Genomic DNA, 18,350 nt, shown 5'->3' on the forward strand with positions numbered 1-18,350 from the left:
AAATGTTTTCCTCTGGCAGTAAAACCACTTTTTTTTTGTTTGTAGTTTTATCAGAAAATTAAAGATGAATCAGAGTCACTGCCATAGTAGCAGAAAAAACAGGAAGTCGCTTTTGCTGTTCCACAAAAATAATTACCCATAAGAACAGGTTGATCTCAGATACTTTTCAAATGGTTTTCTTTGCTTCACATGTATGCTTCTATACATACTAACAGGAGAGCCAGTTTGATGTAGTGGTTAAGGTATCAGGCTAGAAATTGGGAGACTGTGAGTACTAGTCCTGTCTTAGGCATGAAGACTACTAGATGACATTGGGCCAATCACTCCCACTCATCCCTAGAAAGGAGACAATCAAAACCACTTTAGAAATCTCTCCAAGAACGCTGCAGGGACTAATTCAGTCCATCATTAGGAGTCAATAGTGACCTGAAGGCATAAAAACAAAACAAACCTATTAAGAGTCTCCACAAGGAATCCTCCATCTCTCTGAAGCTCTAAGTGGGAACTCTAGTGATTTACAGAGCTCTCACTCTCTCTTCAGTTTCTAAAGACTGACTCAACATTTCTGGGAAAGTAGGGTGCCTATTAAATACCTCTGCAGGGTGATCAGGCAGTTTGTGTTGCTATCCAGACGATCATTTGAAGAAAACCAATCACAGATTAAAATCTAAGTAGAAACTCATGATTAATTGTCTGTGGGGATATCACGAGCTTAATTAACCACAAACCATATAATCTCCCTGAAATTTCATAGAAAGAATTGAATTTGCTGAGATCCCATTGTTCATAAAATGGGACAAAGCCACCATTTTTCTGATGATGAAACTGCAGAAGTAGAATCAAATGCCACAGATTCTTGTGGGGATTTTTTTTTATGTTGGAAGAGATCATCCAGATAAGGATTAAGAAAGACAATGACAGACAATTGCAAAAATCCTGAGGGTGCCAAGATCTCTTGTAATCACCTCCAATATATGTAAGCACTGTACAAGTGTGAAAAGACAAGGCCTTGACTGTCCAATTGGACTAAAAAACACTACTCAGATTTGCCACCAGACTGTCACTTGTAAAAAGATGAATATCTAGCAAACGAGCATTTAGTAGCTTTCGTATGCTTTTCAAACGAGAACAAGTGAGTCAGAGAGTGAGAAGCAGAACATTGGAAACGCAAATGGAAGCAAGCAATAGAGCATGAAGGACTCTGTGACATTTCCCCTTTCTGTGATGTTGTCTTCATTTGTTGTATTTCGTTGGGTTTTAGCATCATCAAATGGAAAGTTTTCCACTCCACTGAGGATCTCTTGCAAAAGCCCAATCATGCTATCATCTTCACTAAAAGCTGCTGCACATTTTGCAGTATTGATCTGCTGTTGAAGCAGACAGTAAACTTCAAGCATACTAACATACCTCCAGGAGCTGAGTAAGAACTCTCTGAAGGATTCTGGAACACTGCTTCTTGATAAAATTTATCAAAGTGCATCAGATTTAATACACAGAGACAATCCAATTTGCATTCACTGGATGTATGGCAGGTCTTCTTAATATTCTACTTTCTTATAATTTAAATTATTTTAATCACAAGAGGAAGCACTTCCAAAAGCAGAAGTAGATTAAAGAAAAAAAATATACTGTTTAAGCATCACAAACATACATTGTTAGCTCCACCCAAATAAATACTTTTTACCCATTTCTCACAGACAGATTGCCAGTTACAACCTAAAATATAGTAAAAATTTGCATGGCAGCATGTCAAGTATTGCAACAGATAATGGGGATGCCAGCAAGTTTTAATATATAACCTAAATGTTTTATGATACTGTTCTTAGGTATTGCATTGTTATCTGGACATTTTGTTTTTTGTTAAGCTGGTGACCTTTGGCTTTAATAAAAAAAAAATCACGCATTCATATAATGGGTGGATATTTTCTGCTATAATCTACAATTGTATCTTGTGAAAGACAAGATAGGGACAGCACCTTGCTGTTTATCTTGCCATTGGCAATCAAATTGGATTATGTGGACTTTCTTTGTGGCTGAAATTTATCTACATTTCATACATCTATTTGAAGATTCAAATATTTTGCCTTTTCAGTCTATCCAAGAGTAGCATGAAGTGTTGAAAATCAGAAGTTTGTTTCTTTAAGGGATGTTTTGGATGGTTGTGTGACACCACATTAAATCTATAAAAATGCAGCCATTTTGTTCTAGTTTGCAGAATTAGATTTCCCCCAAAAAAGATTTAAATTCCATTAATAAAGAATTCTGTTTCCTAGAGCCCAGGGGCCATAATCAATCTAAAGAAAAATTTAAGCTCTTATGTCAACATCATTTGAATTTGTCTGCCAAATTGGATGGCTATTTCCACAGCACAAAAAACACTGTACTCCATCTTAAGACCCTAGTGGTATATTCTAGCTCCAATTAATATCATTATCCTTACAATTCCAGATCTAAACATATTTATATAGGTACAAGCTATAGCAACCATATTGGGATATTTCAAGATGGAAATAGAGACAATTTCTGAGTTGTAACTTTCAAGATAAATATGCTTGAGAGCCAGTTTAGTCTAGTTATTTATTAAGGCACCAGGCTAGAAATTGGGAAATTTGGAGTTCTTAGGCAGGAAGCAGATGAGTGACTTTGGGCCAGTCATCCCCTCTCAGCCCTAATAAAGAGGCAATGGCAAACCGTTTATGAAATCCTGCTAAAAAAACCTATAATGACTAGTCCATGGAGGTCACCAGGATTCAACAGTGTGATTCAAAGGCCCAAATTAATAAATAAATATCCTTGGAATTAGGGTGAATACAAAACTAAAAAGAGCCTGCCTTGCAGTTAAAGTTACCCAAGGCAGAAATGAATTACAGTTCAAGTTATGAAAGAAAATGAATGAGATTTTGCTTATAAAGTAGATAACAACATCAGAGATTAAACTCCTTTTTTTTTTTTTTTTTGCAAGACTTGCTTTAATTGTTTAGGCCTTTCCTTGGTTCCTTCATTATATGGTAGTTTAACCTTTGCAGGATAACAGTCATTAGCAGGATAACAGTCATTACAAGAACAATGAGCAACTCAGTGCAATTAAATGCTATCCATTAAAGGGGAAGATGCTACTTTGCATAATATATTTCAAACCAATGACACCCACTGCTTGAATTCATATGGAAAGACATGGACATAGTTTTTTTTTAAATAATAACCAGCATTGGGATGCTATATATGTACTTATAATAATAATAGTCAATTTATCACCTTATGCATAAATTGCAAAGGCAATTTATCTAGATAGATTAACCTAGGTAGAGATGGTCTGACATTCTCCTTTAAGGACAACAAATTAAAAACAAAAAGTCAGCTTGTCAGCAAGATAATTTGGCACCCTGCCAGCTGCCAGCAATAGCTACAGGAGAATTAGAGGGGAGCTATATTTTCAGTCACTACAACTACTTTTCAAAGTGAAACAAGGCGAGAAAGGGAAAACCCTAGTAAAATTGCAGAGAATTAACCAAAGAATGTTCAGCTGATCCATGGATTAACAATGGTTCCTGATGGGCAGAAATCCTGAACAAAGCATTATACCAGAGGTATTCAGTTCCATAGCTATCAGATCTGAAAATATCTATCAAAAACACAGTTTTACTATCAGAGCAGCCGTCCCCGACCTTGGTGGCTCGGTTCAGGGGGGGAGAGGGGAACTTGGCTGCACAAGCGGTGGGCTGGGGCACATACGTGCAAGTGTCCACCAGCCCGCCGCTCACGTAAATTGAGCTGCGCGTGCCAGAGGTGGGTTTCGGCAAGTTCTAACCAGTTCTGGAGAAATTTCGGTAGCAGAAATTTTGAATAGTTCGGAGAACCGGTAAATACTACCTCTGACCGCCCCCATCTATTCTCTGCCTCCCAAGTCCCAGCTGATCAGGCGGAAATGGGGATTTTTCAGTAACCTTCCCCTGGATTGGGGAGGGAATGGGGATTTTGCAGTAACCTTCCCCTGGAGTGGGGTGGGAATGGATATTTTACAGTATCCTTCCCCTGCCACGCCCACCAAGCCATGCCTACCAAGCCGTGCCACGTCCACCAAGCCATGCCCACAGAACCGGTAGTAAAAATTTTTGAAACCCACCTCTGGTGCGTGCATGCTGCGGCCAGCCACTCGTGCAGCCAAATTCCGAATATGCCACAGCCCGGTAGTGGGCCGCAGCCCAGGGGTTGGGAACCCCTCTCTTAGAGGATGCATTTAGCAATTTGCCATCAGAGGGGAACAAGTACTCGCATCAACCTTTTTATCTCCAACAAGAGTGAATTTTCAACATCAACATTTGAAAGCCTTCCCTATAAGACTAATGATTCCCTCTTTCCCTGCCACTAAAATGCATACCCACAAGACAGTTTTGTAAAAGCAAATTAACACATTTCAATGATTTTTTTGAAGGAAGTTGAAATTTGAAAATTTTGAGGTGGGTTATGTACCAAAGGTGGCCGATTCTTTTAAAGGGCTCCCTTTGGCCTTGAAAATTGTCCAAAGGCTCAATAGGATATACCTAAACGTTTCCATCCATCCTACTATGCTTGCACTACATTGTATACATTTTCTAGAAGTAAAGTTAAGATCAATTTTTCATTTTTCCTGGAATATTGGACGATAGATCTGTCCTTTATAGTTTAAACTCTTTTCTTTGTCTTCTATCGTTTGGATTGTGAGATTGAGTGTGTGTGTGTGTGTGTGTGCATGTGTGTTTGTGTGAATGACTAATCCAATGTCATCATTATCTGTTTCTTATTAAACATGATGAGTCATGCATCCTGTAAATAATAACTACTTGAATATAAAATAATGTCTTTCATTGTTGCCAATATTAACAAAAATGCACAGACTATGTACACCACCATAAAACAAAGGCTATTTATTTATCCCATATTGCTCTGTGGAAGGCTGGGTCTGCTTATCATGGAGAAAGGAAGATCCGTAGTGCCTTTTCTTTTCAAATGACCCCACTACTGACTCTGGAGCAACCACAGCTTGGTAGAGAACACGAAGAGAGATTTTCTTCTTCATCTGGAGCTGCAGGCTCAAGGCATTGTTCTTTTGCTTTGAAAGCCAAGGAGCATGGGAAGTTTTCCCACTGAGCTGAAGAGCTAAAAGCTGAGCAGTCAGGAGGCAGGAAAAGGGCAGCTCAGCAGATCTTTCCTGCAGCTGCAACAACTAAAGCCACAGAGGAAAGAAGGATGGTGAGACCAGGAAGTAGCTCAACAACACTGGAGCATTAAACCCATGTGATCCGTCAACAGCAGATCTCCCTGGATCAGCCTCTGATGATCGCGTGGCTCAGGTGGGCATGGGGGGGGGGGCCCCGCAGGGATTTCTGGGAGTTGAAGTCCCCATATCTTCAAGTTCCCAAGGTTGAGAAACACTGCACTAAACGAATTGTAAGTGGAGGACTACCTGTATGCAAGAGCCTTCTCCAGATCCATAGCTCAAACAAGTCAATTTTCTTCCTGTTTTAGTTTAGTTTTAGTTTAACGTGATTAAACTAAAACTTTGCTTGTTTAAAGTCCAGCTTTCACAATTCTAGGTAGCTGTAGGGAACACTATAAGCGGATTACCCAACATTTGGTGGCAAGGCTGATGTCCATGCTTTTCCAATATATTATTCTTCACAAATAACCTTGTTGTATTATAAAATGTGATATTCAGAGATTCATATTGTTGCTTCAATTGAATTGTGTTCTCAGTTTTCTTAGAATTAGATTTTCTTATCAGCTGTGTTAATTTCCTACTATTCTAATGTTTATACATTTGACCTGGAGGCTCAGAAAAATCTTCAAAATGAATTTGCTTATGCTATATTTGCCTAGTAGGTTATCTTAGCTGGAAGTATAATAATTTTTAATACAAAAGATTACTTCCTTCTCTGCATCATCTCTTCAGAAAAGTGCTATCCATAAGACTCAAAGGTTATTTACACAGAAAGCTTGATTATTCCTTCCTTACCTGTTAATGCAAATTACTATGTTTGTGTCTAGGCTGCTTATCAATTTTGGTTACTTAAAACGCTTTTCATCTTCTTAAGAGTTTAAGAATCCATTCCAAAAATATAAAATATAGCTACATGCAAGAAATGATTGTTTAGGATTCTGAATCTCCAAATATGATTAAAAATCCAGGAATATTTACTTTCTACATGGTTGCTAATTAAGATGGAGATTTGCTGGCTTTTCTATAATGCTGCTTTATCCCTCCAGTCCCAGGTTTTCATTTCCCAAAACTGAAAATACTACTATGCAAAAGCACAAATGTGTATATTATTCAGTGATTTACATAACCAATTTGAATATTTGACAATAACAATAATAAACAGTAAAATAAGCTTTCACGTTTCCATCCTATTTAGTGATGATATTTTCAAACTTTAAGATATAACATAAAAGCTAGGCCATCTAGTAATTACCCAAGCACATTACAAGTACTGGCAGTCCTCGACTTACAACCACAACTGGGACCAAAATTTCCATTGGTTGTTAAGTGAAATGTGTCCAATTTTATGACTTTTTTTTGCCATGGTTGTTAAGTGAATCACTGCAGTCCTTAAGCGAATCTGGCTTCCCCCACTGACTTTACACATTAGAAGCTGTCTAGGAAGGTTGCAAGTGGTGATCAGATTTACCATCGTAAATACATGCCAGTTACCAAACTGATGAACTTTGATTATGTGATCATGGGGATGTTTGGTTGGGAGGATTACCTTACTTACGATTAGTTCTCATACTTATGACCCAGTGGTGGGTTGCCTGTTGTGGCCCGTCAGCGGCCTGTGCAGTTAGTAGCTGATTCTGACAGCGAGGAGGCTGGTGTGGTGCCAGCAGCCTATGCAGCTGGCACTCAAGTCAGACAATAAGGAGGCTAGAGAAGATGTGGTGCCAGAGGCGGGGATTCAGCCAGGGCTTTCAGAACCTCCAGAAGCTCCCATAAGTGAAGAGGAGGAGCCTCTTCTCGATGCACGAGCGCGCAGAGCTGTTAAAAGGCAGGAGTGGCTCCTCAGGAGGAGGTCTCCTTGAGAGTAAGGCTTGGGGCTAATTGGCCACTCCCCTAGCCTATTTAAGGAAGAACTACGACTGATGCAATTTGCAGGAAACAACTTCGTTCATATTCCTTCGCATCTTGATTCCAGAAACGTTTGGTTCGGCTCTTGTTTCTCTTTTATCAGTTTTCCTGCAAATTGCTTCTGGGCATTCTGCCAACCACAGTAAGATTACAGTTATCTGAAATACTTTGCCTCAGAATTGAGTTATTATTCTTTGGATTCTTGTCAGCTGTTAATGAAGTTAAATTAACAGCCCTTGTTCAGAAAAGACTGATTTAAACTGTACTTGTCTTCGAACAACTACTAAGAAAGCTCATTTGTAGTCCTTAATTAGTAAACTAAGGTTTGTATGGACTTTGTGTGTGCTGCATTCTTTGGGGTCCGTAGCTGGGGCAGAACAGTTGCACCCGGTTCGGACCGGTTCACAAGAACCGGTAGTAAAACCGGCGGGAGGTGTCATCATCGCAATCCCATTGCAAACAGGTAGTAAAGGTAAGTAGAACCCACTCCTGTTATGACCGTTGCAGTGTCCCTGCAATCACATCATTATGATTTGGGTGCTTGGCAACTGGCATGTATTTATGATGGTTGCAGCATCCATAGCTCATGTGGTCACCTTTGGCGACCTTCCCAGTTGGCTTTCAACAATGATGAATTCAATAGGGGGAGATAGATTTACTTCACAACCACATGAGTCACTCAAAGGTAGCAAAAAAGGTGGTAAAATAGGATGTGGTCACAAGATGACTCACTTAACAACCGCATCACCTAGCAATAGAAGCTTGGGTCCCAACTGTGATCATAAGTGAAGGACTAGTTGTAGTATATTCACTTCAAAATAGAACACACGGATCCAGAAGTTAGAAGGAAGGTTCCAGGTTCCTTTTATCGCAGTGGCCCCCAACCTTTTGGGCACCAGGAACTGGTTCCGTGGAGAGAGTTTTTTTCCCACAGACTGGAGGGGGTGTGGTTTCACATGCTGCCTGCATCCCGCGGATGGGGCTTCGCTTGTTTGCCTGGCCTGGTTTCAGGCATGCAGCGGACCAGTGCCAGTCCATGGATTGGGGGTTGGGGAGCCCTGTTTCATTGTATAAGAAATAATTCTATATTTTCAGCATATGCGTTTCTTTACAAGGTTCAAAATAGAGTTATATCAGTTTTGAACAGCATAATGTACAACTCCCAAAGTATGTTGCTGTCCTAACATCAGTATTATTTGGTCTTACTGTTCTTGCCTTCTTGCTGATAAAATCCTGAACAGTAAATCTTAATTCAAGAATACTTTGGGGGTATAGGGTGAACATGATAGATAGTATATTTATGTTGGCTACAGCTTGGATTAAGTTGGCTTGACTCCCAGTGACTGTACTGACATGTCCATGTTGGTTTCTTGGCATTCATATAGTAGCAGTTTGTCATTTGTTCTTAGCAAGAGAATGTCTTTTAAGTTTCAGAAACTTGCAACACTTTTTTTCTCATTTTTCTTAGTAAAAGTTCATCATTGTATAGAATATATTGTCTTATATAGATCGCATTGTGGGCAGTGGTGGGATTCAAATAATTTAACACCCGGTTCTTTGCCCTAATGACCGGCTGGGTGGGCATGGCCATGGTGGGCATGGCCAGGGGGTGTGACAGGCAGCACTTGGCCTCCTACATCCCGCTGGAAGAAAAATGGGCCATGGGGGTGCGCCACCCCCGTGCCCTGTTTTGGGCCTAGTAGGCCTCCCTGCAGCCTCCTGGGAACCAAAACGGGGTGTGTGGGGACTTCTGCAAGGGGCGGGGAGGGGAGGGGCAGGGCCAGCCAGCAATTTAACAACTGGTTTGGCCGAAGTGGTGCGAACCGATTGAATCCCACCACTGATTGTGGGGCAAGAGACAAAAATGAAAACTCATCTGGATATGCAAAATTCCCATTTTGAATTCTATCGTGGCTCTCTACATTTCCAATATTGGATCACAAACACAGTACTAGCAATGCCTCTTCTTATTTATAAGCCCTGATATTTTTCCAACAGATGTATTTTAATCATATTTTATTCAGAGTTGACTGAAGCATCAAGGGAGACTACAATGTGTCCATGTTGGTTTTAAGCAAGAGAATTCTAATGGGTTTTTGCATTTAGCTACTTTTTGTTTCAAATTCAAATTCCCTCCTACATTATTCAATATATAGATGAAAATACTAGACACATAAACTTATGGGCATACTTGGGGAGCATCCCTTAGATATTGGAACATTATTACTATGTCACACCTAGTCCTTCTTTTAATTAAACTAGACATATCTAATTCCTGCAACTGGTATTCATAAGTTTTAGCCTCCATTTGTTTATTAGCCATACACAAATATATGTATGGCTAATAAGAATAAACATGCTTCCCTGAATTATTTGCCTCTGTATAATCCAGTTGAGGAAAAAGTCTCCCAAGGTGTGAACCTGGAAATCATTCCCATCACCTGCCAAATGCTCCTCTTAATGGGAGAAACTGAAAATTAAATATGCACTCAACAGAGCTATGACCTCCTGGGGATTCCCCTGGATAGTGTTTCTCAACCTTGGCAACTCTTAAGATGTGTGGAGTTCAACTTTCAAAATTCCCCAGGTAGCAAGCTGGTTAAGGAATTCTGGACAATCAAGTCTACATATCTTAGAACTGCTGACACTGAGAAACACTGCTCTGGGGTACGGTTGGAAAAAAAAAGAGTCAAGATGGAAGCCACGAAGGTGTGATTGAAATTCTGCCTCCTTTTATGTGGGTCTTCTTTGATCACAGCTTGCAGACCTCTCCCGCATAACCTCTCAGCATCTCCATTGAATTGTGATCTCGCCGTACACCATGGTTTGCTGTCTTTTGCAATAAATATCTACTATTGCCATCAACACTCCGTCTTCCATATTGGCACTCAACTTATTTTCAAGTAAGAGTGAAAGGATCAGGCGGGAAAAGAATTGGAAAGGAGTAAAATAATATAGCGTATAGTAAAGAGAAAGAGAAGAATATTGAAGACATCCTTCCCGCCGCAGGACACTGGATAGGAATTTCTTTTTTGTTGTTAAGTCAAGTCACAGAAATGTCTTGTTTTGTTATAACTGTAATGAAACCATGGTTTAAATTAAGTGAACACGCCTGGAATAAGCAGGAAATACCATGCTCCTCAGGAAGTTCACTGCAATCGTCCTTCTCATTTGGGGAAAACCAATTTCCTTTTATTTCCCCGCAGGAGCAGCAAACCATGGTTTATGATTCTGGTGTGTAAGGGAAAAGCATAAATGACATTTTCTGAAATATATCCCTTATGATACAAGCAGAGTATTAACAGTTAGGCTGAAAAAAGCACCTTCTTTTCCAATTAACTTCTAGAACACATTTGTTCAGTATTCACCAATAAGTAATCCATTACATTTAATTCCCTTTGAAGAAGATACAATATACTATATGTTTTTGGGGAAAAGCTCATGTTGAATAATTTTGACTATGTTTTAAAAAAACTGTAGGCCCGCTAGGCACTTGGAAATCTAAACAAAATAAAACAAAATGATTTTTGTAGATGAACAATTCTGCGCCCCCCCCGCCCCAAAATTGGCACACAATTGTCTTAGCCTCGTGATTCATTACTAGCATAAAAGTTGGGCATCCAAGACGTTCGTTTCTTTCTAACAGAGATGGGTGGAATTCATCAGAGCTGATTGTATGCATTTTTTTTCTTTCCTTCACTTATATATTTTACAACCATGCAAAATTTGCTGTGATTTCTTTTCTTTTTCTTTTTCTTTTAAACAAGCCCATCTCAAACAAAGCACCGATTCTTTCTTATTAAATACATGGGGAGGTAGCATGCAGCAAGCTGTGTTGTGCAAAGCAGACAATCCCTTTGCGTGTGAAGACTGTGCTAATTCAAGCCTGTGTACTCTTAAGGATAAAGAAGTGAGAAAGCATAAACACAGCTGGCAAAAATTGTGGGGTGATGTTTCTGCGTATAACTTTTTTTTTTTAAAGTGGGGGGGACCGTGTGTCAGTATCACTGCATTCCTGGCTGCATCTTGCTCTGTAGGTTTCAACAGGCTGCAGAGGGATGAGCGAAGCTCACAGAACATGTCAAGGCTGTCAGGAAAGTAAATTATATCTATTGCCTATTTTCTTCCCCAATTTGATTTCCTGACAGGAGTTTCCAGGGCAACTGTGGGCTTCAGTTTCAAGCTTTCCCAGTGAAACTCAAGAATGCAATTTCAAAGATGTTGGAGGATGGGAGGGAATTTTACAGGTAAGCACGCCTTATGTCTGCTCTATTGGATCTTCAAGCTTGTTTCCTATCTTTTTAAAGCTGTTATCTACTCTGCAACAGGGTGATCCAGATTGTACATGCAATTAAGGCAGCTGCTTAAGCAGTGTTCCTTTTAGACAAAGCACGATCTCCGCTGTATGGCCTGGGATTTTTTGCAATGTTACAAGGATATTGGGGCAAAACCTTTGCATAAACTCTAAAGCAGACTTGAGCATTTTACAGCTCTCAGACCACATCCATTTGGCTGTCCCTGTCTTGCCTCAGTGTATTGCTTTCAATCTGAAGGCTATTTTTTCCCCCAATTTACATATATACCTTCATGCAGTACCTTCACAGACCTGTTGGTTTGATTCTCCATAACACTCCCAGTTTCTGATGTGACTCCTTGGAAAAATTAATTGTCCACCCTGCTCCAAAGGAAGAATATTTTAACCCTGGAGACTTATCAAGGTCAGAGAAGAACAGTGTTTTCAATCTTGTCAACTTTAAGATGAGCGGACTTCAACTCACTCTCAGAATCCCCCGCACTGGCTGAGAAATTCTGGGAGTTGACATCTACACTTCTTAAAGTTGCCAAGGCTGAAAAACATTGGGACAGAAGGAAGGAGGTCTGAAATCATTCTCACTTATGTCAGGTCTAGGTGGCTAGATATACTATATATACATTATATTCTGGTTTTTTTACTAATTATAAGTGCCATGTCTAAATGAAATCTATGCCATACCATAGAAAAAGCTTCAATAAGAAGAGTGATGCCTGATATTTGTGTGTGTGTGTGTGTGTGTGTGTGTGTGAGAGAGAGAGAGAGAGAGAAAAGTGAAAACAAGCAAGATGTGAATGGGGTTTATTTACATCATAACATTGTACCTGCCATCTTGCCTACCTTGAAAGATTACTCCATACCCCCACTGGGAAATGCTGCCGAGGAAACTCATTCACTTTAAAGTTATTTTTGCTCTCACTTCTAGGCCTGATGAATAACTATTTCATTCAAAATAGAGCCTGAATGAGATAGTTGTGATTGGATGGATAAAGCCTCAAGAACAGAGTGTTGAGAAGTTTAAAAATCAAAGCATTGTATGAATCAGTACATGGACATTGTGGAAGTAAGATTGCAGAGGTAGAAAAATATGAGAGAAAATAAATGACAGTGTAAATATTTCTCTCTCTTTCTCTCTTTTTTTAATCTCACAATTTAATTTCTTCGGCTCACTATTTCTTACCCTTTTCTGTGCTTTACCTAATTTTGTTTATCCTAAAATAAATTAAGCTCAAGCTGGATATATATTTGGTTATTGAATTTCATCCTTTGTCTTTATCTTGTAAGAATTCTAGGAAGAATGCAGCAAAAATGCACAAAGCAAACGAATAACATGTTAGTAGAAAATTAATGTCAAAAGGAGTGTATCTAATAGCAAGAGGCCATTATTCTACCTCTTTAATGCACTGCATTAGTTTGACTTAGCAGTTAAGGAAGTGATTTGCATGACAACAATACAGTAAGCAGCACAATGGCACAGCAATGTCCACCTTATGTCCTGAGCATGGCAAAAGAGGGGTGCATCTTCTTGCCTTAAACTAAGTTCATACATACCCAGTAGAGCACATCTGTCCAGCCCTCCATGGTGATGCACTGAAACACAGTTAACATGGCAAAGGCAAAGTTGTCAAAGTTGGTAATGCCATGTTTGGGTCCCTCCCATATGGCCCTACATTCAGTGCCATTCTGACACTGCCGTCCATGTTGAGATACTGGAGCACAGGGAGCAGGTTCTTCCTCTGCAGGTGTATCTTAAACAATGGAGAGAAAGAGAGAATAATCAGACAACTGAAATGGTGCAGTGAAGTGGTAAGGAAAAGAGCTATTGGGTTGCGAATGGAGACAAGGGATTTAAGTCACCGATTGTGTTGCATTGTGTCTCAAAACACAAGGCACATTCAAAATCGAGTGTTATCACCTACACAAAGGAAAGGCAATTCTGGATTTGTAAATAGGCACGCTGAGGGTCTTTTTAAAGTGTAAAAGCGCTCTTTAAAATTTTTGGTATGATTTTAAAAAGAAATCATCTTTTTTGCTTGACGGAGAATGGTGATGAAAACTACACAAACCTGTCTAGATACTCTTGGTAAGAATCCTGCCAATTTAGAAACAAGAACTGGAAATTATTTTGTTCATTCTTGATAGAATTAAATGTAATTTTCATTTTTATTGATTTATTTGTTGAAAAGACTACTTTTTAAGTAAATGATTTGCTCAGAGGAGGATCCCTAAATTTCTCTTCCCGCCATCGGGGATGAAATAATACTTTATAATGAGCATTTTGTTACACACTTTTTGGTTTTACTATGACAACATTTTCTCTACGTAAAGGTCTTCAAAACTACATAACTGGTAACCCTATGGCCTTTCCTATTATTACTATACACCCTTTCCTATTATTAAAAGCTAAATGTAGTCACTTCAGCTGCACTCTTCTCCTCCTCCTTCCTCTCCTTCTCCATCCTAAAATTCTCTGGATATTGATGTTTTACAGACAAACAGCAATATGCTGACAGTGCCTGCTTTGATGTTGCACTCTGAAGCCACATTCATGAAAGTCTCTGCTTCAGTTTGGGTTGCTTCATATCTCACACAGCCATTATGACTGCTACAAAGCCAGCATGGTTTTTACTCCACCAACTAGATCAATTGGGAAAAGGGAAAGGTCAGTGTGGAAGGAAATAGAGATATATGTCTGCGTGTGAGGAAGGGGGCTGTTAAAAGAAGAAGATCCAATTCATTTATTTTGTATTTTTGTAATGCTAACACAAACACACACACACACACACACACACACACACACACACACACATCCCTCAGTTGCAATCCTTTCACAAAATACACAGAAGTTGAAGTTAAAGTTAAACAAGGCAGGTACATTTATGTCTCCAATTACAGAGTCAACCAAATTACAAACATCTTTTCTAGACTACATAGGTCTGGTGACTGAAGGTATCTGCAGGGCAGGGGTGAAATCCAGCAGGTTCTGACGGGTTCTGGAGAACTGGTAGCGGAAATTTTGAGTACTGCGGAGAACCGGCAAATACCTCCTCTGGCTGGCCCCAGAGTGAGGTGGGAATGGAGATTTTGCAATATCCTTCCCCCAGAAGTGGGGTGGGAATGGGGATTTTGCAGTATCCTTCCCCTGGAATGGGGTGGGAAAGGAGATTTTGCAGTATCCTTCCCCTGGAGTGGGGTGGAAATGGGGATTTTGCAGAATCCTTCCCCAGGAGTGGGGTGGGAATGGAGATTTTGCAGTATCCTTCCCCTGCCACACCCACCAAACCACGCCCACCAAGCCATGCCCACAGAACCAAACCGGTAGTAAAAAAAATTGGATTTCACCACTGCTGCAAGGTATTATCAAAAAAGTCAAGATGGCAGCTGTGATGGTAGGAATGAGAATCCATCATTTTTAATGTGCTTTGCACATGCAATGCACATGAAAAAGAGGTGGAGCTTTGATCCCATCATCACAGCTATCAACTTGACTTTTTTTTTTAAAAAAAACATTCCCTGTGGATACCTTGGGTTATTCACAGTCTTATCATCACTCACTTATATTACTGCAATAGACTGCATGTGGAGCTGCCTTGGAAGAGTCCTTGGTCCAAAATGCAGCCCCCGTCTTATTGCTGAATGAGAGTTGCATAACAAGTGTATTGGGTAAGCTGCATTGGTTCAGGAAGTCAAGAGGGCAAAGTCCCACAGAAAATGTTTTCGATAATAGTCTTTTCTTAAAGGCCAGATTAATGATTTCATCATAACAGAATGATTATGGAGGGTGTTGGGATACTGAAGAATAATCATCACCATTTGTATTATTATTTCTTGATAATTATTATGGTGTTTTTCTGCTGCGTTTTATGTTAGAATGATGTTATTGGTTTAAAGTGTTTTATGGATATAAGCCATCAGGAATCTGTCAAAGTCCTCCAGAGCATAAATATAACAAGTAAACAATTATCACTAACATTATGAACAGTAACTGCCATAATAGTAGAATATGACAGTTGTTGTTTTCAGTATTGCCAATTTGAATCCAAACGAATCAGCTAATGACAAAACCAAAGTCCCTATGATGAACCTCAGACTTTAATTGCCAATGGCAATGATCCATCTCATGGAAAAGACTATAGAAATGTGATTCATTAATAAATAAGTAAAGAAATAAATCAGTTTTCCAAACTGATTTGGTGGCTGATGGGAGGGGGAGAAAACTTGTAAATAAGTACAGAAGTAATGCAAATTCATCTAGAGGCCTTCAATTTATTAAAAATACACCTGACTTGCCAATTCAGTCACATTCCAAACATCTACTAAAATCTTATTTAAAGAATCTTTATTCTTTTAAAACATAACACAAAAGGATAGTCCAACTTCTGTTTAAAAGATGGTAAATATTAGCTAGAAGTTTCTGTAGCTTGGATAATGCCACAGAAGATCCCTTCTTTCTAGGAAATTTCTCCCTGAATGCAAAGAGGTCAAACCAGAGTAAGTGAAGTTTAAGTGTTAGTTAACCATCACATTTGCATGGCATTGTTACACATCTTCCACATCCATCTTCCACACACATTAAGGGCTACGCCAAAATGGAGGTCACTTCAGTACATTACTTACCTGTGGCAATCCCTGTTAAGTAGCATGTTTTGTGCATCTTTCCCATGAAGAGCTCCAACCCAATGATGGCATAGATAATTATGACAAACAGCACCAGCAGGGCAATGTGCAGCAATGGGACCATGGCCTTGATAATGGAATTTAACACCACCTGAAGGCCTATAATGACAAAGATAGCATGGTAAGAACAAACCAGTATAGTTAATAGAAGAAAATACATGGCGGTCAAAACTTCGTAGAAGAGCAGGCTGAGCTGGAAGGTGGAGCTAAAAAAGTCATTAAGTTTGGAGTCATTGTGTTGCCCCAAGAGACTCAAGTCCATTCCCCTGTGAATTCCACTGACTTTAGCTTTGACCATTGGTTGACTGGATTCTTGTACAGGTATCAATAATAAACTCTTCTGTGCTTATTTGCATCTGACAACCTTCATCTGTGAATTTACAATCGGACTTGATATCTCTTTGACATTTTTTATCTATTGTATTTACAAAAGGGTGCATACAGGGTTTCAGCAGTGGAATCTAGTCTACAAATTAAACTGAATCTAGTCTACAAATTAAACTGATCTGACATTTATTCCATTTTTTATTTTTCTACCTAAATTTTTTCTTAACTGAAATAAGGACAAAAGTATTACAAAGGGTCCTGGTTTATAGGTGGACCAGGTAAAATTTTAGTTTGTAAGCCACACTGTCTTACAATATTTCCACATTTTCTTCATCTACAAGGAAAGTGGGGTGAATTGATACTCCCAGATTATAACTTTAAATGTAAAGTTTGCTTGTTTTCTGGTTTTAGAAATTATGATGATTGGTTATTACTGACTGTCTACTGACTATATCTTTTATCCTATATCAAAATTGAGAGAGCATATCTGACACAACAATATATTTCTGTAAATTCAGACTTGTTGATTCAAAAATTAACTGAATAAGGATACCACATCACTTGTTACTTAGAAACTTCTGAAGTATAACAGCAGAGATGCAGGTTTTGGTGGTTTTAGAAAATTGGTTCTATTCTTTGAGGAATAACTTTATAGGTTTTGTGATGGAACAGTAAATGTGCTCTTGTTTGCAACCTTTATTCACAGATAAAAAGGTTGCTGTAATAAACATTACCATATTATTGTATCATTAGTATAGGAAATACATAGAATCTAATAGTCACAGAAATGACCAATAATGATATGCTTTCTTAGATAGCTTTTGACACAGATATTGTTATTCAGTGACTTTAATGACCAAAGCACCTGCATACCATCAATTCTAGGTTCACCAATTTAAAATTCAAAGATTGGTGTTTTAGAGTGCTGAAGGATTTAGATATTCTCTTTAGACTTGTCTAGTTTCTACAGGATAAAAGATGGCTTGCACATGAATCATCTTTGTGCATAAAGGTAAAGTGGCTGCAGTTCCAACTGATGTTCTCAGAGGTTGCTGAGCACACCCTACAAGTCTGAACTCCAGTAGAACTGCTTCTGGCTTCACTTTACTTCTGAAAGTTTCCTCCCTTTGATACCACATCAAGAATTAATTATGACATGATGGTGGCCAATTGGCAAGGTTTGTATGACCCTTTTGTGTGCTCTGAAGTATCTATTATTGAAGTATCAGATACTTAATGTTTCGTTAAAGGTGATATAGCATCCAGACATCTTTTATCAGAATGGCTTCTTCACCTTCTATCCATCAGGAACAATACTCTACTCCATATACCATTGAAGCCCTTCAGTGTGTCACTCATAAAGTTATTTACAGCATATGAAAGGATATCAAATTCAGATAGTGATCTTGCAAGCATAAAATTGCATCGAGGGATCAGTATATTATGTCAATATTTATTTTTGACAAAAGACAGTAAAATTTATTATTGACATGTTTTGTCAAAATATGGAAATATATCTTTCTAAGAGACTATTGAAATTATGGGTCTAACATCAAACACAGTGCTGTCAGTTGCTACTGTAGACTGTTTCCTTTCACACAAATTTGTAGAATGATGTGCTGGCTATCTTCCAAAAATAAAATACAGGATAGCATTTGATAGGCAAACAAACCTTACAACATAACCACAAAATATGAATTTTTAAAAAGGCAAAATAAATGTATGGCTTGCTACAATAAAAAGAAAAGGGATGAATGGTTCACTTTTTCCTTATGATCACCTATTTTCCTGCCCTTTTCATATAATATTATTTCACCTATGCTCATCAATCAATCAATTCTTTTTCCTAGTGTCTAATTTAGAGTGTAATCCACCCAAAGATTACTGCAGTATCTTTAAATCCCTTTGATTTCAATAATAGGTATGCAGTGG

General features: G+C 38.8%; 1 protein-coding gene across 12 annotated transcripts in view; it reads right to left on the bottom strand.

The window, feature by feature from the left end:
* CACNA1C (calcium voltage-gated channel subunit alpha1 C) overlaps nucleotides 1-18,350 on the bottom strand; it is a 625,236-nt gene that overhangs the window by 176,470 nt on the left and 430,416 nt on the right. For all 12 annotated transcript variants that reach the window (XM_060694463.2, XM_087873676.1, XM_087873677.1 and 9 more), the window contains 2 exons: nucleotides 16,032-16,190; nucleotides 12,966-13,162 (listed from right to left, as the gene is read on the bottom strand). In XM_060694463.2, coding sequence (XP_060550446.2) covers nucleotides 12,966-13,162; nucleotides 16,032-16,190 — 356 coding nt within the window. The remainder of the gene's footprint in view (nucleotides 1-12,965; nucleotides 13,163-16,031; nucleotides 16,191-18,350) is intronic.

The sequence above is a fragment of the Pantherophis guttatus genome, chromosome 7, assembly GCF_059756535.1.
Source record: "Pantherophis guttatus breed Tessera chromosome 7, ASM5975653v1, whole genome shotgun sequence".
NCBI classification, from domain to species: Eukaryota; Metazoa; Chordata; class Lepidosauria; order Squamata; family Colubridae; genus Pantherophis; species Pantherophis guttatus.